This window comes from Protopterus annectens, chromosome 3.part1 (genome assembly GCF_019279795.1).
Source record: "Protopterus annectens isolate FY-2018-M chromosome 3.part1, PAN1.0, whole genome shotgun sequence".
NCBI lineage: Eukaryota > Metazoa > Chordata > Ceratodontiformes > Protopteridae > Protopterus > Protopterus annectens.
The window spans coordinates 1,333,522,551-1,333,549,650 of NC_056732.1; the positions used below are offsets into that span (position 1 = coordinate 1,333,522,551).

Consider the following 27,100-nt stretch of genomic DNA (forward strand, 5'->3'; position numbering starts at 1 on the left):
AAATACCAATGCTGAGACCCTTACTATCAAACTCCAATTGAATAGCTCTAAAGCAATCTATATTATCTGCTCTTACATCCCTCCAGGAAATAATATTAGCACCCTAGAAAACATTCTCAATAGCCTTTTTACCCATTTACCACAAGAAACAATTGTCCTAGGTGATTTTAATATAGACTGGACCTTATGTAATTCCCCCACCCCTAACACCCATATTAATCTATTTGGTTTCAATCAAATAATAAACTTCCCCACTAGAATCCACAAACCAAGTAGCAAAGAAACTACTCTTGACTGGATCCTTATAAATAGTCACCCAGATACCTATAAGGTAGGATCTCTCCCGGACGACATTAGTGATCACATTCTAACCTTTATCACTAAACAAAAGAAATATAGCCCAAAAAAGAACAATTTTGTCACCTATCATTCTAAAAAAACATTTCCATGCTGAGAACTTTATTAATGAACTAAATGCATGTAACTGGTCATCTTTAAAACTACTTAATCTAGATGAAGCAATCTCTTACTTTAATTCTACTTTCCTTCATATTCTAAATAACCATGCTCCTTTCCGCTCCTCCAGAATCAGGACAAAAATAGCCCCCTGGCTCACAAAACAGACCAAAGAAAAAATGTTTCTACGAAATAAAATATGGGCAAGATGGAGAACCTCTAAAAGCTCTGTAGATCATCTATACTTTAAGCAACTAAGAAATGCTGTCAAAAAGGATATAATCTCAGACAAAAAAAACTACTACTCCCACCTGCAACATTCACACTCTAATAATCCTAAAAAATTCTGGTCTGGCATTAATAAACTTCTCAAACCAGGACATGCCACAACTCCTTCCCCCTGCTCTATTCCTAGTAGTAATCCTCTGCAAATAGCTAATGCCTTTAACAATTACTTCATTGAAACTATTCAAACTTTAACTCAAACTCTAGTTCCTATGTCCCCCACTCCTACACAACACACTAACAGTCCCTTTCCCTCCCTTCATCTGCAACCTGTTCCCATCTCCTTTATCTGCAAACTCCTTCAAAAACTCAAACCCTGCACTCCCTCTGCTGATTGCCTCCCAGCAGAATACCTTCAAATTGCAGCCAAAGCCATAGCATACCCTGTTTCTATCCTGATAAACAGATCCATCTCTGTAGCCTACATCCCCTCTATTTGGAAATTCTCACATATAATCCCTTTGCACAAAGGAGGTAAATCTATTGAAATCTCCAACTACCGTCCTATTGCTCTACTCTCCCCACTAGCCAAAATTATGGAAAAATGTATTCACCATCAGCTACTCCAGCACCTTCTCCAAATCAACTTGCTTGCTAACTGCCAACATGGATTTAGGCCCTTTTATAGCACTACTTCTGCCCTTTTAACTTTTACTGATTGCATAAATAGGAATTCTAACAATAACTGTCTCTCAGCTGCTCTATTTATTGACCTTTCCAAAGCCTTTGATATGGTCAATCATAACCCTACTTATCAATGTGCTAAAAGCCCAATCTCTTAACCCACAAGCAATCCTTTGGTTCAAATCTTATCTGGAAAACAGACAACAAGCAGTACTCTGGGACAATAATCTATCCACATACCACCCAGTAAGCACTGGAGTTCCTCAAGGTTCTATCCTAGGCCATCTTCTTTTCTCCATCTTTATTAATGATCTCCATACTGTTTTTCCACAATCCACCTGTATACAATACGCTGATGACTCTACTCTTATCTGTACTGCCAAGTCTTCTTCCTCTCTCCACACCCTTACACAAAATGTATTTAACACAGTTGAAAACTGGTTCACACAATGCTGCCTTCTTCTTAACCCTAAGAAAACTAAGCTACTACTCTTTACTCCCACCATAAAATCTCCTCAGTTCCACTTCACTATTAACTCTGACAATGGAACCTGCATTTCCCCTGATTCTACTGCTCAACTACTTGGCATAACTATTGACCATAACCTCAGCTTCGATGCCCATGTTAATAATATTATAAAACTGCTAATAAAAAATTAGGCTCCCTGTATAGAATAAAACCCTTCCCTACACCTCTAGCTAAGAAATCCATAGCCCAGACTCACCTTACTTCCACCCTATTCTATGCTTCTGCCATTTACACCAATCTATCAAAGCATAATCTCACCAAACTTGAAACTAGCTACAATAACATAACCAGATTTGCCACTGGCTCTCCATACAGAACTCATCACTGCCTCAACCTTAAACAACTCAGATGGTTAGAACTACAAAATCAACTACAATACAATCAACTTGTGATTGCACAAAAAATCCTGCACCATCCTACTAATACTCCCATCCTTACTAATCTGATCTCCCCTTATAAAAATCTTTCAACACTACGCTCAGCTAATAAACTTCTTATTGCCAGCAACCCTTCTAATAACAAAGCAGGCGATTCCCTCTTCTCCAATGTTGTGGGTAGAATCTGAAACAAACTTCCTAATACACTCACCTCACTCTCATCCTCTCTAATCTTTAAAAAACACCTTAGAGACCACCTTAAAATACATTGGCTTTGCCCCTGCTCAAAGCCTGATTGAATCTACTTTTCATCTCTCCTCCCTGGTTCCTACTCTCTTGCTTCCTTAACAATTACCCTCCCATATCTTATGAACAACACTATAACAAGTTTGCTAATGTTCTAATGTTTTAGTTTTGATTGACTTCACATGAACCCTACTAAAGCATTAAGACTTGTTTATTTTTTACTTCTACTCTAATGAAATGTTACATTATTCACAATTTATTATTTTTTTTTTCCATGTCTTATTTTGTAATGTGAAACTAGTCTTTTTTTTAGAATATTTTGAATGTATTAATTTACTCATGTTGGAGCTTTTCTCCTCGGGCCTCTACTGAAAAGGGATATGTATCCAGCTAGACTAGCCCGGTCAACAAATGTAAATAAAAAAATAAAATAAAAATAAATAATCCTGTCCTTTATTACAAATACTGTCATATGCATTTCAATACCCAAGGCTTATACATTATCTAGTTATGTAAGTATTCTCTGTATGGCAACAACAGAAAGGTTTTCAATGTTGGCAATACTGCTTATTAAAACTTACTTGCATCTTACAATATCAGACAAGCTTACCTGATGGTCATTAAAGCACTGCTACTTAAACACAGAGCAAAAGGCACTTTTTGAATAATAATAAGCATATATCAACAGTATAAAAATATGACAGAAACCAGAACATTCTGCAAAATCAATGACAGATGAAAAGCCACTGTAGTACTTGTGTTTACCTTGGATGGGGGGGGGGGATAGTCTGCACATTTACACTGCATAACTGCTCCTTGCCTTGCTTGGACACATCCATTGTCACTAGATGGGGGACTGGGGTGCAACAAGTTTGCCACAATTTGAAATGTCTCTGGCTGACTGCGATGGCCCTGACACATGTGTCATACCTCTCAACCTCAGAGCAAGAAATCTGGACAAAGCCATACATAGAAGTGGGACAAAGGCCCAAAAATAAGGACAATTTTTAAATATTGCTCTTATAAACTTCAGCAAACAAATATTCCAAACTATTGAACAAAGAATAAATTTATTTTCAAAAGCGTTTTAAATGTTGGCGCCAACATTTAAAACGTTGAAAATGTTTTATGTCTCTGAGGAAAATAAATTTATTCTCTTATAAACTTATAAAGAGAATAGAATAGTAGGTCTTGCATTACTATGAATTTTCTTAAAGGTACGAAATCTGAAACTGAAATGTCTTTCATTATTTTCTAACTTCAGTCTTTAATGATTTGCCAATAATTTGTCAAAAAAACACAATTTTATGAAAAATGGACCAAAAATATAAAATAGCCACACAATACAGCTGGGAACCTGTCAAAGAAAGGACACTTTTTAATATTAGTACTGCTAACTTGAGCAGCTGACAAAATAAAATAATCTACATGCATTTCTGAAATAAATGTAATCTATAACTGATTATTACAGTTATTTATTAACTGTAAACCCTCCATGTTTTCTTCCAAAATTGCCATTTTGCAGAGGGATTATTAGGGGAAGAGCAACATTTTGAGCCAAAATCGGGGACAGTTGAAAGGTTTGGATATGCCTAATTCTATAAAGGAATTTTATTTGCATGTACCTCTCAACCTGTTAATGCAGGTAATCTGGACAAAGCCAAACATATTGGGGGAACATACAAACACTACTAAAAATTGCTCTTGTATAAACTTAAGACAGTTGATAGAATAACAGGTCTTGCTTTAGCATGCATTTTTCTGAAGGTTATGACATAAAAATGTCTGTCATTTAGTGACTTCATTCCTAAATGATTTGCCAGAAAACCACACATTTTATGAGGAACAAACCAAAAATAAGAAGCAAATATCTATTCATTCTGCAAACATATGGACAGCTGAGAGGTATAGTTCAACCAGGGCTGTCTGAGTTTGCTGCCCTTCCCCTCTCAAAATCATGGTCGATTGGAGCCTTCCCCCTGCAACCATTCCAGTGTCCCATTCCTTGGTTATTTTGCCCCATTTACCATAAACACTGTAATGTGCATACTGCTTTACTTCTGTGATTATTTGGATTTCATTTGAAAGTTTTATTTTGCATTTTTACAGCACAAACCCCAATAGATATCTGCTAAACAAAGCAATGCAGTCTCACAATGAAAACAGACTTAGCAATAAAACTTCTCTGCCCTTGAAACTCACATGCATTGAAACAGCATTGAAACCTACATTCAAAGAAAATACATTTTGCCAGTGGCAGATAAAGATTAACTTTGGGCTGTTTTCAAATCATAGGCCCCTTGAACATGAAACATACACATGCTCTTTGATACACCTTCCCGATTGTATTAAAATGTATTCCTTGTACAATACAGTACAGTTGTTAGAGGGCATTTTAAATTTATTGTTTTGAACATTGGTAAACAATGAAACAAAATGCATGCACCAATGACAAAACTACCCAATTCAGAACATTTCCATCATAAAAGTCTACTCAACCTTCTACAGTCCAACAGTATCAGTAAATATGCACAGTCTCTGAAGCGTAAACGTCATCTAAATAATTCCACATTAAAGAAATCTGTAACAATGAAGAGGTTGCTGCTAGCAAACAACTTTATATGTCATTGTTTATTCATCTACAAATAAAGTGCCTGTTGCCCTTGAGGAATAAATTGCCTATGTTGCATGCATTAAAAAAAAATGATAAGCTAGTAATATCGCAATAGGGACTGTATGGCAAACTGATAACAGGTTCAGTTATTACTCTAGGTATCTGCCAAAAAGGACTGCAGCATCCACCCACTTTACAACACAGTACAGTATCAGCAATGCATTTATCTACTGTGGGAGTAGAACCCACAGCCTTCTGCATCAAAAGCAAGTACACTACCTGTTGTGCTATTAACAATGAAAGCAGACTCGGAATAAGTAGCACTAAAGTTTTGTTCCCCTGCAGCTCTCAGCTCCTTGTAAAATCTACTCGACACACAGTTGTATCTCTGAACTTTGCAGCACAAGAAATCAGGAAAAAGCCGAAATTTATGGGGGGGGGGGGGGGGGACAAAAACCCAAAAACCAGGGACACATTTTAAACATTGATTGTACAATGTTGGAAAGTTGCTAGAATAAAATGCTGTGTTACCACCATACATTTCACTGCCACGTCTTTAACCCAGGGGACCCTGTGCAAAACAGTCAGAGAAACATACCACTATGCCAAATCAGCTGTTTTGTGAAAGAGAGGAAGACAAACTTAAATGGCTCCCATTTAGTGAATTCAGTTCTCACCATAGCTGTCAACCTCTTGGCACAAAACACCTGAACAAGGCCAATAATGGGGGAATACAGCCACCAAGCATATTCAGTGAATTCAGTTCTCACCATAGCTCTCAACCTCTTAGCAAAAAACATGTGAACAAAGCCAGTAATGGGGGGGAATACAGCCCCCAAACATTCAATGAATTCAGTTCTCACCATAGATAGCTCTCAACCTTAGCACAAAATACCTGGACAAAGCCAAGAATGGGGAATACAGTCCCAAAAATAGGGACAAATTTCAAATATCCATGTTATAAACTTAGACATCTGCTAGAATAAACAGTTTTGTGTTACCATGTACTTTCTGAAGAATATGAAGTCTGAAATTCAGATGCTTGTTATTTTTAAACATTTAACCAGGAAACTAGTCTGACTTGGAACAAAAGACAATTTTCAGCAGAGCAGGGAGAAACTCCCGACACATCTTTGTAAGATGGGAAGACATGCAGACTCCACACAGAAGGCACCCCAGCCAAGAATCAAACCAGAGAACCTGTAGCTGTCAGGCAGCAATGCTACCAGTGCACTACTGCACTACAGACTTTGCAAGGAAAAATGTAGATACAGAAACCACAGATTTTATGAGGAACAGAGCAAATATGAGGCAAAAATCTGCAATTTTTTTTTAAGAAATGGTGGTGGATAGGGAATTCAGGTCCTTGCCACCTGCATCCAAGGTACAGGGTTCAAGCCTGAGTATCTCTACCCACCACTATTTGTTCTCCCTAGCCACCAGTATATAGCAGCTGGGGCATTACACACACACACACCTTTGTCCATGTCACGAAGCCTTCACCTACCCATTTCATGAACAGAACATACTCCATGTGTACGAAGCCTTCACCTACCCGTTTCACGAACATAATCCATGTGTACGAAGCCCATCCAGCCAGTGACCATTTGCCCAGCAGTATAATCCACGAGCTCTCAGCTCACCCCTCATTGGTTCTGCCTGCAGGGGAAGCAGTCCGGAGCACCTCTGTTCTGTGCGGTCGTCACCACACAGATTCCTGGGTATCTCACAGCACAGATTGCTGGGTACCTCTTTGTCTGCATCCGGACTGAGTTCCCCAATGTGTCCGCGCAGTAGAGTCGGGACTCGTGATTTTTTGTTTCACAGATTTTTTTTTCTTTTGTTTTTTTCTAGGTGGGAGGGCTGCAGTCCGGCAGTCCAATAGCACGAGCCTCCCCTGAAACACTGATGTTAATAAAGATCATTCTACTCAGTTTAAATCATTTGACAAAGAAAGGCATGATCAGCACTAAAATGTCACTTAATCAATACAATTCATTTTTATTTTGGTAGAAATCAGGGTATTACCTGAAGAAAATGGACAACTTGCTTCTGAACAAAGAAATCTGGCCCCTTGTGTATATTTGGTTTGCATTGTCTTTGCTAGTACCACTCCTTCAATCACATAAAATCTCTGGGATTTAAAGTTTCTTGGAAACTCACAAAGATTAAGGAAGTACTCTGGAAGAGGAGGCAAGTGTGTAGGCTTCAGGATGACAAAAACCTATGAAAAAGACAAAAACTGTCCAGTAAAAATTAATTTTTGTGCTCTGATTTTGCACAATTTTAGCAATGTTTAAGTCTTACAATGCATATTATTCTTATGTCAAATAAGAAGAATACAATAATATGGGAAGGGAAAATTAAATTTCTTTTTCAGGTATGCTAGGAGTCCAGATGCTGGATTTATTTGCATACTTGTAAGTTGGTCTGGAAGTCACAACAGGCACAACAAAGGTGCCTACTTTTCAGAGGAGACTGGAGAACACAATACTGGGCAAGTGGCTGGGGCATATTAGAATTCTGAGCAGCTAGATGATAAATATTGAAATGCTAGTGACAAATCAGTAATGCCAACAGTGTTGACAATCACACGTATCAAATTAGGAACTTCAGATGCATAAGTGTTTGTGTGAATCTATCACTTTAAATAACAAGAAAAAAGGAAATGCAAAACACAAGCATAAACATGCATAAGGCTTAGTAACATGCAGTACTATATCAACATATTTTTTTCTGAAATAGCTGTTGGACAAAGTTTCTAACACTGATTACTACTGGAATCTAACTATCTTTTTACCCTTGAACATACCTCTCAACTGTCCAGAATTTTGCAGACTGTCCAGATTTATGCTTCATGTTTTTTGTCTGTTCCTTATACAATTTGTGGTTTTCTGTCAAATAACTGAAAATTGAAAAAAGTAAATAATGACAGACATTTGAGTTTTACATCCTTCAGAAAATACATACTAATACAAATAATGTTTTTCTAACAACTTTCTAAGAGTGACATTCAAAATCTCCGAATATGAGGCTTTTGCCACTCCTTAGTTTTGGTTTTGTCCAAATTCTTGCTTTCAAAGCATCTTATTAAAAATGACTAAATGCCATACAAACATAACAGCAGTGCTTCAGAAGTTATAAAAAAAGAAGTTATGTACTTACCATAATGTTCCACCTGTGTTGTCCATTTTCATTCTTCCTCAATGATTGGGTTCGGATCTGACCTTTGAATCTGACTCGGACGCATTTTACAGCTCGTGTAACACAGAAAGCTGTTAAGCTCCTCTCGCCCATAATGCATTAGTCCCTACTGCACATCAGATCTTGTTTGCTGACTTTAGTGAATAAAGGAAAATTGTCTACACCTGGAGTCTCAAACAAAGGAACATTAGCATCTTCTGATCCTTCCAAAAGTTAAACTGGTAAGGGATTGGAGATAGTGAAGTTGAGGAAGAATGAAAACGGACAACATAGCTGAAACATGGTAAGTACATAACTTCTTTATCTGATGTTGTCATTTTCATTCACTCTTCAAAGACAGGGACAAGTCCCCATCTACCTCAGTCTCGGGAGGACTCTAAGGAATGATGACCCTGAGCACCACTGAGCTGAAGGCTGTTCTTCCCCTAGAGACCAGATCTAATTTGAAATGAGCAATAAATGAATGTTGTACCTCACCTGTTGAGGAACTAGCTCCTTCATTAAAAATTGTAGCTAAAACTCCAGAATTTTGGAATTGGTGCAGAAAAAAAAGGATCAATATTTTTTTTTCAATGCCCGAAAACAAATCTTTTCCATTTGTTTCTGTAAAGTTTTCTAGTGGAAGCTTTGTGTGATGATAAGAGAATGTGACAGACAGGCGAGGACAGTCTGGGCTATCTAGCTATCAGGGGAATTGGAGAAACCACACAGTCAACTTTAGACCGTCTGGGGGTACCATGTCTTTCTGGTGAGACATGAGGTTCAGAATTGGATCCAGATTCCAATGCTGGTGAAGGAAATATGGCCAAAGAAAAGGAAATCAAATTTGACAAGGCCAATAAGGAGCAATGAGGATGACTGTGCTCTTCAATCATGATACTTTATGAAGAAATATGGGTATTAGAAATACTGGGGGAAATGAGTAGACAAGACCAGGGGAGCAATCGTAGAGAAGAGCATCTCTCTGTGACTCACCCTGTTGGAGGATCATGGCATAGAACCTGCGGTGCTTGTTGTTGAGGAGAGGTGTAAAAAGATCACAGTAAGGTTGACCCCATCAATGGAAAATCTTTTCTGCTACTTTCATGTTGAGAGACCACTCATGAGGCAGTAGAATGGACATGCTCAGCTTGTCTGCTTTCATGCTGGATTTCCCTGGGATGTGCACTGCTAGCAGAAGTCAGTTGGATGACACTACTCATTACCAAACTCTCACAGCTTCTTGACAAAGGAGGTAAGATTTGGTTCCTCCTTGCTTGTTAATGTACCAAACCACTGACATATTGTCCATCTGAATCACAGTGGTCCAAGAAGGGAAGAGTGTCTTGAAAGGCCTGCAATGCTAGGAGAACAGCTGTCATCTTTAGGACATTTTCCAAATTTCAGCTGAATACCACAAATCTATTAATTACCTTTATTTTTAAATTAATATTATTTTGTTTGTTCTCTCCACTGTAACTGTTGATGTGCCGCATACCATTGTAAAAACATGTCTTTTGTAATTTGTGGATACTGATCATGTCTAACTAAATGTATCTGTAATTTTTCTTTGTGGAGCTTTTCTCCCTGGGCCTCTGCTGAAAAAGGGCCTTTTAGGCTAAATCAGACACCCCCGGTTAACAAATGTAAAGTAATAAAATAAAAATGTATATGCATATTGGCTTCTTCAGGAGACCACATGCCTTCGACTGTCTTTCCCAAGAAGCAGCCCCCTCACCCTATTTGAGAATTGTCCATGGTCACTATGGCCTTCAGCTGAGAAAGAGTGAAGAGGTGACCTTGAAGAACTTGATCGCAGTAAATCCACCAAAGGAGATACTTTTTGCATTATTGAGTTATCTTGACCTGGGTTGATAGAGACCAGTGGGGAATATACCACTGAGTTGCTAGGGTCCACTAAAGGATTCTCATGTGCTATATTACTAATGGAGCCAGAACTATTGCAACAGATATTGACCCCAATGCTTGAAGGATCATTCAAGCCAAGAGAGAAGAATTTTGAATGGTATTTTTGACCTGGAACCATATTGTTTGAACCCTTGGAAGAGGAAAAAGGCTGTCAAGGAAGATGTGTTGAACAAAGGCCCTCTGAACTGCAATATCTGAGTTGGTGCTAGTTGAGATGTGTTATGAATGATAATAATTCCTAGGTGAGAGCATAACTGGAGTACATGATCTCATGCTTTGATCACTAAATAAGGGAACACCCAGAATCCCTGCAGTCTCAAGTCAGCTGCTACCACTGCCATGTATTTGTTGAGCACCCTAGGAGTGGTGGTGAGATCAAAGGGCAGAGCTCTGAACTGGTAGTGACAGTCTCCCAGACAGAAGTGAAGGTACCTTCTAGATTGTCTATTCATTTTGATATGATAGTACACATCCTGAAGATCTGCAGAGCACATACAGTTGTCCTGTTGCAGAAATGGCAGAATAAACTGAACCATGACCATCTGGAACTTTGTGTGCTGAACTGACTTGTTCAGATTGCTAAGATTCAGAATTGATCTCCAGGCTCCTCTTTTCTTTGGCACTAAAAAGAATCCTGAGTAAGTTCCAGTCTCTTTCTGGTCTTGGCGGACATCATGGATGCCTCTTTTTCCTAGCAGCTTTTTTGTTTATAGTGCCGCTGCTTTCCTCTGACTGGGTGGAAAGTTGGGAATTTTGTTTACTGTACAGGGAGGGGGAAGGAAAAAGGGAATTATATAACCTCTCGAAATAATCTTCTGCACCCATAAATCTGATGCAGAGATAAATGACCCCCAACTGCCTCCAGAGATGGACAGTCAGGCCTCCTACCAGGAGCACTGGTGGGATCTGTCAGAGACGGTATCTCTAGATCCTTGGACCTGCGGGCTGCCTCTGCCATGTGGACGGTGTCCTCCATTGGAGTTCTTCCCTCTGCCTCTGGAGGAACTGTCTCCATGTGAATATTGAAAGGGACCCTGGGACTTTTTGAACTACATTTTTCAACCACCCCGTTGATTCCTGTAAAAGGTTCTTTGGGGGTTGAAAAACGTACACCCACAGCAGACCAGATTTTACCTTCCTGCTCACACCTGGATAGTGTGTCTTTAACCTTGGGGCAAAAATAGTGAACTTCCATCAAAAAGAGCATTGATGAAGGAAGAATTGAAGTCATCCGCAAAATCACACAGGTGCATCCAGGCACGCCTTCTAATGGAAATGCCTGAACCTGCCACCCATGAGGTAGCTTCAGCTGCATATGAAATGAGCCTAGTGGACAAATTTGAAATGGACTGAAGGGTAGTCAGTTGTGAGGCAATAGAACTTTTTGCCTCAGAAGTAAATGTCCCTGACAGGGATTTGGTGAGTCCTTTAATCACTTCCCACTGAAGTCTAGTAAAGTGTGCTAAATAGTTCAGTGACCAAAGTGCAAAGGCTGCTGAAGCATTAACATGCTTCTCAAATCTGTCCATCATCCTAGACTCCCTGTTAGGAGGATGAATAGAGGTAATTTGTTCCAGAAGTTCCTTATTTGTGACCGCTGCTACAACCATGGCACCAATAGGTACTCCTTTACTCCAAAACTCTCTTTCCTTAAGTGGTGCCAGAATCCTGTCCAGTCTTTTGGAGACTGGCTCAATGGAGTCAGGTTCCTTCCATGCCCATCAAGAGATCAAATCAATGAGCTCACTTGCGGGCAGAGTGACCCAGGAGGCAGATGGGCTCAACCAAAGGCTTCCAGGAATACTGATTCCTCTTAGGAAGGTTACTGATTCCTCTTAGGAAGGGTTGTTAGCAGACCAGCCACCCCTTTTTTTGAGGATCTCTAGGATTTCTCCAAAGGAGACATCATCAGGTGTTGATCTTGGGGACCCTTCTCCCTCTTCAAAATCAGTATCTTCTGTGACATACTCTTAAGGAGAGTCTAAGTGCCTCCTTTTACAATTTATCTTCCTAGGGAATTCTTCAGCAGTGCATTCCTGAGACGTATTGGAAGAAATCAATATACCTTGAGGTGTAGCCTGGAGACTTTAAGCTGGCTGCTCTTGTAGAGTAGGATGTTGAGGCTCTTGACATAAAGACAACTGAGTCTGGGAAGTGGGAGCCATGGAAGGTAGATGCATCCTTTCTCTTGGAGCACAGAAAACTCTCTCCACTACCTCGAAGGCAGAATGCACCAGTGAGAAAAAGCTAATGGCTCCAAAAAGACATGTTTCCAAACTATCAATTCCTTCTGACAAACCACTCAAAGCATGGGTCGGAGCTGAGCAAACCTCTCAACTGTCCAGATTTTTGCAGAATGCCCAGCTTCTTGCCTCATATTTTTGGTTTGTTTCTCATACAATTGTGGTTTCTGGCAAATCATCAAGGACTGAAATCAGAAAATATTAGCTGAGAATTGAGTTTCAGACTTCATATCCTTTATAAAATTCACGCTAATGCAAAACCTGATATTCTTCCAACTTTTTAAGTCTGTAAAAGCAATATTTAAAAAATGTCCCTATTTTCGGGCCTTTGTCCCCCATTCTTTGTGGCTTTGTCCAGATTTTTTGCTCTAAGAAGTTGAGCGGCATGGAGCTGAGCTGTAAAGGGCTGAATCCCTGAGGGGCAGAGATGACTCTGACAATCTTGGAGTTGACTCTAACACCTCAGATCTGGTGCCTACAGCTCCAAGTGTTATCTGTCACTGACATGCTTGGAGCCGATCCACTCAGAGACAGTACCGGAGTAGAAGACATGATGAACTTTGGATCCGATATGGACAGATCTGGGATTCCCAGTTCCAACTGCTCTGAATCCAAAATTGAATTGGAGAAGGAGACAAAACTGGTGGAGTAGTACTTATGAAAGTCTCCTGACTCGATGGTGTAGGAGCCAGGAAAAACCCCATTTGAATTTGCGTCAAGAGAAATTTCCTCATCTACTTCAGTCAAACTTCTATAGGATCAAGAAGATAACACAATGGAGGAGGTCCTGGAGTGGTGGCATCTCTCCAGGAATGGGGATGGGAGACAGGAGGGGACAGGATCCAGAAATGAAGCATATCGAGTCCAAGGAAGCTTCTTTGAATCCAAGTGGGTTGAATCCGACAATGTGGATCTGGCATCAGAAGCTGCAGGATCTGAGGGTTTCGCCTTTGGATACAACAAAGTTGGATCTGATGGTTTAGATAATTTTTGAGCTGGTTCTGCACCAGTAGCTGAGGTCAGAACAGAAGATGCAGAAGAGTCCAAAGGAAGTTTCTTTGCCTATTTTTTCTACATCTTTTGGGGGGGTTTGAACCTCAACTACTGTCTGAGATATAGAAAGAAGTAAACCTTTAACATAAGTTTATTTTTCCAATCTACTAAGGCCCATGGATTAAAAGCCTTACATATTTCACAGGACAAATTCAAATGAGCCTGGCCATGACAGTAGGCGCATGAATCATGTGTGTCTGATAAAGGTATCTTGTGGCCACAGGCCTTACATTTCTTAAAACCTGATGGTTTTTCAGCCATTTGTAAAGGGTAAACTATATATAAAATCTACTTTTTTACTCACAACTACAGCAAAGCTCAAGAGTTAACTGCAACTGAGTCCATATGTGAAGGTGACAAACAAGATCTGGGGGTATGGAAGGGGACTAATGCATTATCGGTAAAAGAGGAGCTCTAGAGCTTTCAGTGTTCCACAAGCTGTAAAAAGAGGCTGAGTCAGATTTAAGGGTTAGATCCAAACCCAATCATTGAGGAATGAATGAAAATGACAACATCAGATCTAATAAATATCTTTATAATGCAGGATGGGATTCATAGACTACGGAGTGCTGATTCAAGGGGATGATAGAACCACGGCCATCAACAATTGGTTGCACTGGTGGTTGGTCTTTATTTTTATGTATCTTAGGCAAACCAAACATATTGGGGATCTTAGGATGCATCACATTTAGATAGTTATAGCCATCAATCAAAATTTGTTGCTCAGTACATAAGTCATTTAGATTTCCTTTTATCCTATTGTATGCAAGACTGCACTCATCCACAGATACCTCCTTGTAGTTGTCTGATGCAAAAATGAACCTAATTTTCATATTATGTTTACACTTATTCATCACGACCAACCCACCCCCTTTATCAGGTTGTATGGTCCTGATTTCTTTGTTGCTTCAAAAAGCATTTAATCTCACTGTTTCTTTCTAGAAATATTATATTCTAAAGTATGGTTTCTTACCTTTTGATCGAAGCGTGCCAAGTTATGTATATCCAGCTCACAGATTTTTTTCGAAACAGTTAATCACAGGGTGAATCGGGGAATTATAAGTGCTGGATGACCTTAGTGGTTGCATGTCTAATCCCACAGAAGCATCACCATGAAATTTAATTTTTTGGAATATTACTTAAGATCCATGAGTGTGTTTGCAACATCTATATGCCTATTAGGTACAAAGGGTAGACCTCAAGCAAATAAATCCCCATGGTAAGCATCAATGTTAACAGATGAAAAATTATAGACAGTAAAATCACTGGTGGAATTCATCACAGTGGTACATGGGAGTAGAATACATGTAGTAACTTCAGGGATTGAACTTAATTTCACTTCTTGTAATTCAGACACCCATTCTGTCTCCTGGTTCCTACTCTTCAATTTTGTTGTGTTGTATTTGAGTTCTGCCTGGGAAAATTCCTGTTGTTCCTTTGGTTGGATGGAATATTGATTCTTGATCCTTTCTGACATGCAGAGAACTGGAGTGTTCCCATGTCCTAAAACATCGGCCTGATTTTCCTAGTCCAACAAATTATCCATCACATCCTGTCTCAGGTTGGTTTGCTCATCACTCGATGCATGAGTATTAGCACTGGCACTGAATCTGATACTCCATGCTTGCAATGGTGGGGGTACACCTTCTTTTCTTTATATTCATGTCTATCCCTCTCAAGCTTCTTAAATTTACGGGAATGAATATTTCAGATCTGTTCATCAATACTCCTGAAAATATAGATGTGCTCATATTTAAATGGGTGCTAGAGAGAAAGCTAAACTCGAACGAGGTATATGTAATTCGTTTATTAAATCCACACAATGCAGCCGATACACTACATAAATTGTGTGGATTTAATAAATGAATTACATATACCTCATTAGAGTTTAGCTTTCTCTCTAGCACTCTTTTCTTGAATTATTGGTTACTTTTGAGTGCTTTTTCACATTGGTGTTGTTCATATTTAAATGGTTCATATTGTAAATCATGAATAATTGAAGTATTCAAGATTTCTAGATCCCCCATGATTTCATCAATTAATTTATTATTGTATCTTACAATTTATTTATTTATTTTACGTTTGTTGACCGGGCTAGTCTAACTAGATATATGTCCATTTTCAGTAGAGGCCCGAGGAGAAAAGCTCCGAGACAATAACAAGGACAGAAAAAAAGAAACATTTATACAAATAATCCGCAAGAAATAGCAATTACAAAAATTAATTGTATAGCCCCAAGGAAAAAAAGTTAACTACAAGAATAATTACATGAGTAAACAATTGATTGCCAGTAAAAATAAACATTTTTTTTTTTGACAGCCAAAAAAAGAAAAAAAAAATAGTTCTAGTTCAGTTTCAGTAAGCATAAAAATACAAAAATAAAAATAGCATAGTGGGGCGATACAAAAAAAGAGAGCAAGAAGTTTAAACATGCCATATATGGAAGGTAGAGGAGTTTCAGCAAAAGAAATCTAGTTTGAGAGTTAGAGTAGAAAGAGGAGAAATAGGTATCAGTCAGGCTGAGAGCAGGGGCAAAGCCATTTGGTTTTAATGAAGTTTTTCAGCTGATTCTTGAAAAGGTTGGTGGAGGTAAGGGATTTGATCTCAGTTGGAAGTTTGTTCCAGGAATTGCCAACTGCATTTGAGAATAGGCAGTCACCAGCTTTGTTAAAGGATTTGGTAGTGGCGACTTGTAGTTTTTTAGCTGATCTTAGGGTAGGAAGGTTTTTATAAGAATTTACTAGGTTACATAGTATGGGAGTGTTTGAAGGATGATGTAAAATCTTGTGAATAAAAATGAGTTGCTAGTAAACTAGTTGGTTTTGTACTTCCAGCCATCCGAGATGTCTAAGGTTAAGGCAGTGGTGAGTACGGAAGGGGACACCAGTGGCAAATTTAGCTATGTTGTTGTAGGTGGTTGCTAGTTTATTTAGATTAGTTTTGGATAGGTTGGTATATATAGGTGAGGCATAGAGTAGGGTGGAAATAAGGTGGGTTTGGGCAATAGAGATCTTTGCTGACTCTGTAAGAAATGGTCTGATTCTGTAGAGGAATCCAAGTTTTTTATTTATGATTTAATACTAGCATTAATGTGTGAGTCAAAGGTGAGATGGTTATCTATCAATACACCGAGGAGTTTGGTGGTGGTTTCAGGGGCTTATTAATGTGCCATTGTTTGATTTTACTGTGAATTGATAGAGGGGGATTTCTGTGTGGGAGTAAATAGCAGTAATTTAGTTTTTTTAGCTGTTCAGGAGGAGACAACGTTGATGGAACCAGTTTTCCACTAAAGTAAGGACAGTTTGTGTGTTAGCCTGTAATTCAGCAGGGGAGGATGTGGCACATACCAGAGTTGAATCATCAGCATATTGTATGCATGTAGTTTGTGGAAGGGAAGTTTTTAGATCATTAATGAAAATTGTGAAAAGGAGAGGTCCAAGAATGGATCCTTGAGGGACTCCAAGGGTGATAGGAAGCTGAGAAGATAGAGTGTTTTCCCAGAGTACTGCTTGTTTCTTGTTTTCAAGGTAGGATTGGAACCAATTTACTAGTTGATGATCAAGGAAAGTGATTCAAGTATACTTAATAGTATTTGGTGGTTAACCATATCAAAGGCCTTTGAGAGATCTATGAAAAGAGCAGAAGATAGAAGGTTAGTATTCCTGTTTTTATTAATGCTATCTGTAAAGGATAGAAGAGCTGTTGTGGTACTATGGTGAGGCCTGAAACCATGCTGGCAGTCAACTAGAAGGCTGTTTTGTAGGAGATACTGAAGTAATTGCTGATGGATGCATCGCTCCATAATTTTTGCAAGGGGGGAGAGAAGGGCTATTGGGCGGAAGTTAGATAATTCATTTGAGGTACCTCCCTTATGCAGAGGGATGATATGGGAGATTTTCCAGATGGATGGGACATAAGATTCAGAGATGGTTCTGTTTATTAGGATAGAAATAGGGTAGGCAAGTACACCAGCTGCGACTTGCAGGAATTCAGCTGGGAGCAGGTCAGCTGATGGTGTACAAGGTTTTAGTTTAAGAAGCAAGGAGTGTATCAAAGATGTTGGGACAGGTTGAAGGTTAAAAGGCTGGGGTAATTTGGTTAGTGAGGGAAATTTAGTGGTGGAAGTAGGTGGTAAGGTGGTTGCTAGTGCTTGGACTGTTTCAGAGAAATATTTATTAAAGGTGTTGGCTATATGGCTGGGAGAGGTTTGGGTTAGGTTTGAGGGGGTAGGTGCTTTGGACTGTCCTGGGTGGAGTAATTTGTTGATACCTGACCAAAACTTTTGTGGATTTTTTTGTTGGTTTTGTTGGAATTTGAGGTAGAAGTTTTTTTTTGTCAAGGATTATGGATTTTTTTGTGGAATTACGAATTTGTCTAAAGTTTAGGTGATCTATTGGGTTTCTAGTTTTTCTCCATTTGGACCAGAGTTTGTTCCTTAATTGCATGTTTAGCCTTGTGTCCTTAGACAGCCAGGGGGCTGGTTTATTTTTTGCTCTGACAGTACAAGTGGGAGCATGTTGCTCAAGGATCTGCAAGAATGTTTTGTTAAAGTGTGAAATGGCTTTGTCAAGAGGTAGGTATTTTAGGGTGACCAGTTGCAAGCTTTAAGCTCAGCTTGAAAATTACTTGGGTTGAAATATTTTTTGTTTCTGGTAGTTCTAAAAGCTATTAGATTATGAAAGTGGGTCTTTTGCCTAGTGATGTAAGTAAGAGAATGGTCACTAATATTGTCAGGGAGTATACCTGTTTGATAAAGATGGGGGTCCTTATTTACTAGAATCCAATCTAAGGTAGTTTGTTTTTTGTTAGGTTTGTGGATCCTGGTTGGGAAGGTAATGGTTTGGTGGAAGCCAAATAGGTTTATATGCGTAGTGGGAGTGGGAGATGTACAGCTATTCCAATCAATATTAAAGTCACCAAGGAGTATGGTTTCTTGTGGTAGGGATATTGAAAGCCAGTTTAGGGTATTTTCGAGAGTACTAATATTGTTCCCAGGGGGGATGTAAGAGCAGATAATGTATATTGATTTTTTAGCATTAATTTGGAGCTTCAAGGTTAAAATTTCAGAGTTATTAGGAGGAGGAGGTTGCATATCTAATGATGTGATCTTCCGTTCAGATTTGAACAGTATAGCTACTCCACCTCCCTTTTTATTTAAACGGTCTAGTCTGAGAATGTTATAGCCTGGAGGGACAATGTCATTATCTTTCGTTGTAGGTTTAAGCCATGTTTCAGTAAGGCATAAGATGTCAAAGGAATAGATGTCTAATAGGGCATGTAGTTGGGTTATTTTGTTATTAACACTTCTTATATTGAGTTGACCTATAAGTAGAGAGTTAGGGCTTATTAGGTCATTTAGGGGAGTGGTAGTAGGGGCTAATAGAGTATTTGGGGTGGAGAAATTAGGACCAGGGTTTGGGTGAATGTCACCGTGTAGAAGTAAGCAATTATGAGGGTTAAGTGATAGTTTAAACAATTTATAAAGAGAGAGGTGTCCTTTTTTCATTTGTAGGTATTTAATATGGGTTAGTGTATGAAACTGTGACAGAATGAAGGATGAATAGGATGTTATGTTACAGTGTGTAAGAGAGGTGCTATCTGTCTTGGGAGATGAAAATATGTAGCAAAGGCTGAGAATTCATAGGAAGTAAGGCAATGAGTTGTAAGTAATAAGGTGAGCCCAATGGATAAGAAAAGAATGTTGAGGAAAAAAGGCTGATGATGATTATACATAGTTAGAGGTGTAGGGTGTGGAGGTTTGGCTAAAAAAAGAAAAAGAAATTTTGAAGTGTAGTTATGATAAGTGGAGTGGTTAGGGAAAATAGATAAGAGTGGGTGTGGAAGGTTATGGCTAAGTAAAAGGTGAACAGGTGTGTTAATTGATATGGAGTTTGTGAAGAGAGGTAATTGGTAGATTAGGGCTGAGGGTGTGGTTAGGGAAGTATAAGGTCAAGTGCACTGGTGGTCGGTGGGAATTGGGGGTAGGGTAGGGGAGCGGAGTGAACCCGCAGGGCGAACGGAGCAGGTAGAGACAAGACGAGTGTTTGGCATCAAGTGAGAAAACAATCAGTCAGAGAAATGCTTAAAGCTTGAGGGAGAGATAAGTTTACTGGTCTGAATAAAGTCAAGAAAATGCTATAGTGGTGGCAGTAAGAGAGACAGACAGTTTACTAAGGGAAAATGATAGTAGAAGTAAGAGGGGAAAGATCTAGGCAGAGGGAATGGCCTTAAGGAGGTGTAAGGAAAAAGATAAGTAAGAGATTCCTATATGTCTGGAAAGAAAAAAGACTATATAGGGAGACACAGAATTGCAGGCAGTACAACAGAATTTATACAGAGAGTAAAGCGGCAGATAGTAGAGAGGGGGATAAGGCTGCTGGCTAACCTAGGTTTGGAAGTGTACCTTAGTCTGCTAGCAAGTAGTAATTACTATAAACACATAGTAGTCAGGTTTGTAGGAAAAATTACATACTTTCAGACTTCCTTTCTTGGAAGGTACAGAGATTTGAGGTAGATTAGATGAGGCAGTAAGAGAGTAATTACTGGGTTCCTTTACTTCAGGCAGTGTGATTTGCTTCCTACAATCATGTCCATATACTCCATCTCATGTCTATCAAACATATTCATGAGTTCATGATGTAAATCAGAGTTAGGTATGAGTCCAGTCAGGAAGTGCCACATGCGTAGGCCTTTCGGTACTACATGTGCCTTCATACATTCTTTAAAATACACATTATCCAGCTGTATTTTTTTTTTACTTTCATAATTTATAATCCAGTTCAGACAGTTTTTATTCAAAATTGCCACACCCCCCCCACCTGAGATTCCATAAATAACACTTCAGAATGTAACCAGTCACCCAGTGAAGGGGGCTGAGACAAAACTTGTCCCCCATGGTTTAACTCATTACATCTGTGATGCCTCCAGGTGCATCTGCAGTTAACTCCTACTGACACCTCTAGGTGTTACATATTCCTTGTTTATATTTGCATCAATAACTCAAAACCCATCCTATGTACAAGGTTTTAAAAAAATTCATCTTAAAGCTTACACAATAGTAAACTCAACTGCACTAATATTTGACCATTGTCTAGTACAGGTAAATAGATATTAACTGTTGTTTTTAATGCATATAGATATAATTTTCACATTCTTTCTAAATATCTCAACAACCAAATAACACAGATAGAATTCCTTAGCCTCATATGAAAGCTCTCAGCTAGATGAATAAAATGCTGCTGACAGTATGTATGTAGCTTGAGTGGTTGCTGAGATATTGTAAGTTGTTTACAAACTATTACAATGTAATAGTTACTGTATTTACTATGACTTATACATTTGGTTTAAGACCTAGAACTTAAAGAATGCTACTACTATAAAAATAGTTTGTGCTTAAGATTTTGTCATTTATACTTCTTTCATAATCCCTATAGTTCCAGAGATATGAAGATTTGTTTGAAATGTGAGGAGATAATTTGATTCTGTCAAAAGGCTTTGGCTCCACCCATTGGAAGTTACAGTGCAAACTTCCTGAGCTCCATTGGAGTGAATGAGTTAAAGAACCAGAAGATTCATTAATAATGTTCAAAGTTAATATATATGAAGTGTACCTCTGTTTGAAAGTCCAGTATTATTAGCAGCTGAGTAAAAGCAACCAGAATTCAAGTGCGAGTTCCTGGAGGCACCAGGAAATTAATTCTGTGTTGGCGGTACTCTAACTGCATTTAAATGAGCTGCTGGAAGATTATCCACCTTCTGTGAGAGTTGTTGGATGGTAAAGTCAAATCGCCCACCGTTTGTGTTGTCTGTAAATCCAACAAACAGGAAGAAATTTGTGAAGAAACTGCAGTTTGCGTTCCAGCAGGCATAATGCAAAATCCCCCATATATTTGGTTGCCTAAGATGCATAAAAATAAAGAACAACCACCAATGGGACCAACTGGTGAAAGCTGTGGTTCTATCACCCACCCCTTGGCCAAGTTCTTGGACACTAGATTAAAAAGTTTGGTCACCCAGGAGCCACATTTGCCATGATTCATGTCAATTTTTACAAAAAATTGAATGACCTTCCATTTAAAGACACATATATCTTTATCACTGTGGATGTCAAGGACTTGTATTGAGTCATTCCCCACAATTAAGGACTGGAATGGTTTTTTGAATTTTTGTTAAATATACCATAAGACCAAATTAATGTCTATGTCAGTTTATTGGAGATTGTACTGAAAAATATTTTTTGTTAAATTTGGAGGTGACTTGTTCTTGCAACAAGCAGGACAGCCATGGATGCAGTGTGTGGGGATCTTTTTGCCAACATTATCATGATACAATGTGAGAAAAAGTTTCCATTTAATTTCCCTTTTTTTGCATCATGTAGATTTTACACATGCTTTTTGGATGATATTTTCATCCTGTGGGATGGAGAAGTTCCTAACATCTCCCATTTTTTGTCATATATTAATCAAACAACCAAGTTTCTTGCATTCACTCACAAGAGTAATGATGTACATATAGCTTACCTGGATATATGACTGGCCAAGGACAATGCAAACAGAAGATTCACCTCCAAACTCTATAGGAAACCCATGTATTCAAACAGTTTTCTTCATTTTGACAGTTTGTACCCTATAACACAGAAAAGGGCATTGGTCAAGGACCAGTTTGTGAGGGCAGCCCGAATGACCATGGAAGATACTGCCTTTTAGGATGAATGCATATTGCTGAAAAACATGTTTTTAAAATGTGGCTATCCTACAAAATTTGTAGACAACTTGATGCTAGAGGTGATTAATAAACATAAGTCTCATCATTTTGTGCCAATTTTGGGAGGCCCTTGCTTTACTAACACAGGAAGTAAGGAAGTCCTAGATGGTGGGGGTACAATATCAATGCCTCCCACAGCCGAGACTAGGAAAACAATCACAGAAACCTTTAGGAATTCTTTTATTACAACTTATTCTACTGAAGATCTCTCCGTGAAATCTATCCTGGAAACAAATTGGTCTCTTCTTCTACAAGATAATACCATTCGTGATTATGTGGGGTCGGGTCTACGAATGGTGTTCAAAAGGGGCAGGAATTTGCAAACAACATTAGAACACAGATGGTCCAAATACCAGCACAGACAAAACGTTGAATTTATGGAGATGAAAAAATGTGGTTGTTGTCCCTACTGCCCCAATATTCTGGTGTGCCATGAAATTACATTGAACAACCAGGTGGTTGCTATAAAAAACAGATTCAATTGTTTTACAACAAAGGTGGTATTCTGCACACTATGTATGTTCTGCCCCTGTTTCTAGATAGAAAAATGGACAGGAGACTGAGGGACAGAATATACGGTCATTTGCAGTATATGAAATCAAAATGAGAAAAGAGACTAACACATAAAATGTTATCTACACCATACCTTCAAATTTTGCATTTTGGAACAAATGCTTTCTAGTAATAATGAAAGTCTATGGACATTATTACTGGAAAAACATGAATTATATTAGCACTTGCATTTGAATGCCAGTAATTGCCCTGGACTCAATGACTCAATGAACATGTTTCAATAGCATGTTTACTTGAGTTAAAAGCATTGGAAAGATGAGCCCTAAATATAAGGCATATATTTACATACTTTTGCCTTTATTTTTCTGTCTTATGGGAAATGCATTCTTTTTGTATTTTCTATAGTTTTATTCTTTGTTGGAATTTTTGTAAATAGTATTGGCTCAGTACTGTGCAATGTGAATTTTTTTTAGTGGCTCCTTTAAATTGATGTTTCAGTTCCTGGGGGCTTGGTGGTCATGTGATTGAACACAAAAGATTTAAAATGAGTGTGTGCTTCTAGTATTGTTATCTGATGAAGTTCACGTATTTTTTGAATGAAAGTGCTCCTCTTCCATTGTTTTAAACAAGTTTTTATTTTAAAAGGTTCCAAGTTCTTGTGGATTTTATCTACAGCAGTTTGTTTCCTTGGGCCTTCCATTTGTGTTTCGCCTTATTTTTCCGATCTACTAAGGCCCGTGAATTAAAGGCCTTATATATTTCACAGGACACATTCAAATGAGCCAGGCCTAGATACACAAACCATGTGTGCATGATAAAGATATCTTGTGGCCACAGGCCTTACATTTCTAAAAAAGCTGATGGTTTTTCAGCCATTCGTAAAGGGTAAAATATATATAAAAATTGCTTTTTACTCACAACTACAGCAAGCTCAAGAGCTAACTGCAACAATGTCTATACGTGAAGGTGGCAAACAAGATCTGGGGCATGGTAGAGGACTAATCCATTATAGGTAAAAGAGGAGCTCGAGAGCCTTCAGTGTTCCACGAGCTGTAAAAAGCAGTCAAGTCAGATATGAGGGTCATATCCAAAGCCAATCATTGAGGAATGAATGAAAATGACAACATCAGATCTAATAGGTATCTTCATAACGCAGGTTGGGATTCATAAACAGTGCAGTGCTGATTCAAGGAGGTCACTGAACAAAGAGACATATAATTAATCAGACATGTATTAGGTACTGAATAGCATGGATAGGCTGAGCAAAATACTGCATTATTAAAGAGAAGCAGAGTGCTCATGGGAGAGCAGCACAGGCTTATCTACAGCAAGAGCATTGCTACAGCAGGGCACAGGACCACAGCATATGTGTCACAAGGAGGGCAAACTAGTGTAACCACGTCATTGTATGGTCAAAGGCACATTTAACCACATTTATACTCATCCAGCATAAGAAGGGCAATATAATGGCCATCATTTAGACCACTGTGGATGTGCATAGCAAAGTGCAAACTCAGTTCATCATACAAATGGGAAGGAAAAAGGGTAGAAAGGAAAGTAAGAAAGAGGAAAACAACAAGCAGAGAAAAGCAAACAAGCAAAAAAAAATATGGTATGAAAGGTGAGGTGGAAGGAAGGGTATATTTTATGGAAGACACTCTTTTTTTTATATCTTGAAAATAATAAGGATACATGGGGAAGGTAGTGAAGGAGGGTTGTAAAAGGGACAGTGGGAGATGACCAAGGAGCATGGTCAGACAGACAGACAATGATCAGACAGGAACAGTATTCAAACAAAACATTGGGAGAAAGGGGATGAGCACAAAAATGTAGTGGGTGGAAAATGATGATGCTGAAAAGATGAAGAATGACAAATAATGGAGGAAAAATATCAAAACTGGCAAAGACTATAGTCTTGACATAGTCAGATACCACCTTGACACAGAGGGCAACAAATGGAGGCATTGCTTGGGTAGCCAATGTTATGGGCTGGCAGGTCCCCTGATGGCCTAATGGGCAGGTTCTCCTGGCTGCACTACTTCACAAGCAGTGCCAGAAGGTACTCTACATTGCTAAGGTGGGTATCTAGTTGCTGACACACCTCAGTCACCACAGACTTTGCAACTTGTGCTGGAAAACCATTGCAGTCACTTCTGGACCAGTCTTAGAAGAGGAGCTTTTGTCTCCCCTCCTGAGAAGTGGCCATTGAAGTCAACATTGAACCCTGCAGGTCATGTCCAGCAACAGAACCATCATGTCCCTACTTAGGAGCATTCCTGAAAGTTATTGACACCCCAGTTCCACAGGCTTCAGCCAGTGCAGCTGGAAGTGAGCTTGGACCCTTCTCTTTCTCCACCTCATCTACCACAGACCAGAAGAAGGCTGATGCACTGAGGAAAAAAAGATATGTTAGTAACAAAGTTGCAGTTTTACTGTTGATTGTCAAATATGTCATATACTCCTTACTGCCAAAAGTGTTGTTCTTGCTTTCTCTGACATAACTGCATGCTCTTCTGCATACCAGAAGACAATAGCACTGCAAAAAATTCTTACAGTACATTTCTGGCTGCCTCTCACCAACCCCTGCATCCCACTGTTGATGTAGGTCATGTTGATGCCTCAAGTTACTGCAGAGATGTTGACATTACTCATCAGAAGGACATATGCCACATGTTGCTCTATCAGGCACTACTGAAACCTTCTGTGCAGAAAGAATAAGAAACTCTTGCTGTCCCTAGCATATCAAGGTAGAGCTCATGGCCAATCACTCAGATCCACTTGAGGTGTAAAATTGTAGCCTCGTGCAGCTAGCCTGATGCCACAGAGGAAGGGTATCCATCTGTGTCCCTGGCAACTTGGGTTTGGGAATGGACTTGCACTTGTAAGTGTAGTTCAGTTTGCTCAAGACTTTTTCCACTATCTGTTCCATGTGTGTTTATGTGCTGTAAAAAAACTAAGATGATCCATAAACACATTTACATGCTCCTGCTGTTTAACCTGCTCAAGTCTGACTCCTAAATCATTCTGAATTATGTTTCTATTGACATTAGAAAGACTTTGTTGGGTTCCAGAATCCATTACTTTAAATCTGATAGAGTTGATAGGCAATTTATAAGCAAACAGACAGTTGCAGATAAGAGCAAAATCTTTTTGAAGTTCTTCCTACAGTGCATTAACAGAGGATCATCTTAATACAATGCAAGACTGAACTTTGGAATGCCAAAAGGTAAACCGGTAATAAAAAAGAGGGGTCCAAAGATTGAGCACTGGGGTCACTGTCTTAAAGATATCATCTAAAGCCACATTAGAGCCTGAATGAACACAAAAAAATCTGGTGGTGAGATAGGATGAGAATCGCTGCACCATTAGTTCACTGAGGCCAAAAACAGATAACCTCTCAAATAACTGAATATGGTCTGTAGTTTCAATACCTTTTGTAAGGTCAAAGAGCAGAGCTCCAGTAAAAAAAAATCTTTCTCCAGATTGCTATATATCTAATCAGTAACAGAGTACATGGACATTAGATTAAACCCAGTCCTAAACCCATGTTTTTATGGGATAAGTATATATTATTGAGCTATGAATTTGATCACTTGTGTATAAACTGTCCCTTCAAGGATTTCCCCTAGAAGATATAAATTAGCTATTGACCTAAAATCAGTGGCCTCTAATCCAGGATTAAAGGAAAACATTTAACACTTTGTTGAGCAATCTAAATGCATCTATTTTTCTCTTTCTGTTGTGGGCATTACCTGACATCTTGAGCTTGCCTAAGCTTTTGAGCTATCTCATTAATCCTATTACATCTTATAGTAAAGTACTAAACTGCGTGTTGTACCTATCTCCTTCTTTTCTTCCAGTGACTATTTGGTATTGTAAATACATGTTTATAAATCTAGGGACGGAATTGTTTGTTTGTAATTTTGAATTCTATGCAACTCATAAACAAATCAGTGTATAATCATTACTTTTGCATACTTGACCGTGAAACTAGCTAAGAATGTTTAACTTGTTAAACTTTTCTTGTAGCAAATAACTAATATTTTGTCATTTTTTTTTTTTTGCACTTGTCTTAGGCAGTGGCAAAAAAAACAGTTCTGATGAGTCTTTTATTTATTCTAGCTAATAAAGCAAAATAAATAATAATCAAACAGATCAGCAGCTGGACTGATGCGATCAGAGAGCTTAAGCATACATATTTCAGCTCAAATTTATTTTTTAGCTGGGTTACCTTTTGTGTAGTCATACATATGTGCACATGTGCCTGTGTGTGCATCCCCATAAC

At 38.7% G+C, this 27,100-nt stretch overlaps 1 protein-coding gene across 1 annotated transcript in view; it reads right to left on the reverse strand.

Moving 5' to 3' along the window:
* Positions 1 to 27,100, reverse strand: part of MCMDC2 (minichromosome maintenance domain containing 2) — a gene marked incomplete at its 5' end in the record, with an annotated part of 2,309,393 nt that overhangs the window by 2,144,277 nt on the left and 138,016 nt on the right. The window contains 1 exon segment of the mRNA XM_044067368.1: positions 7,160 to 7,355. Within this exon segment, the coding sequence (XP_043923303.1) occupies positions 7,160 to 7,355 (196 nt within the window).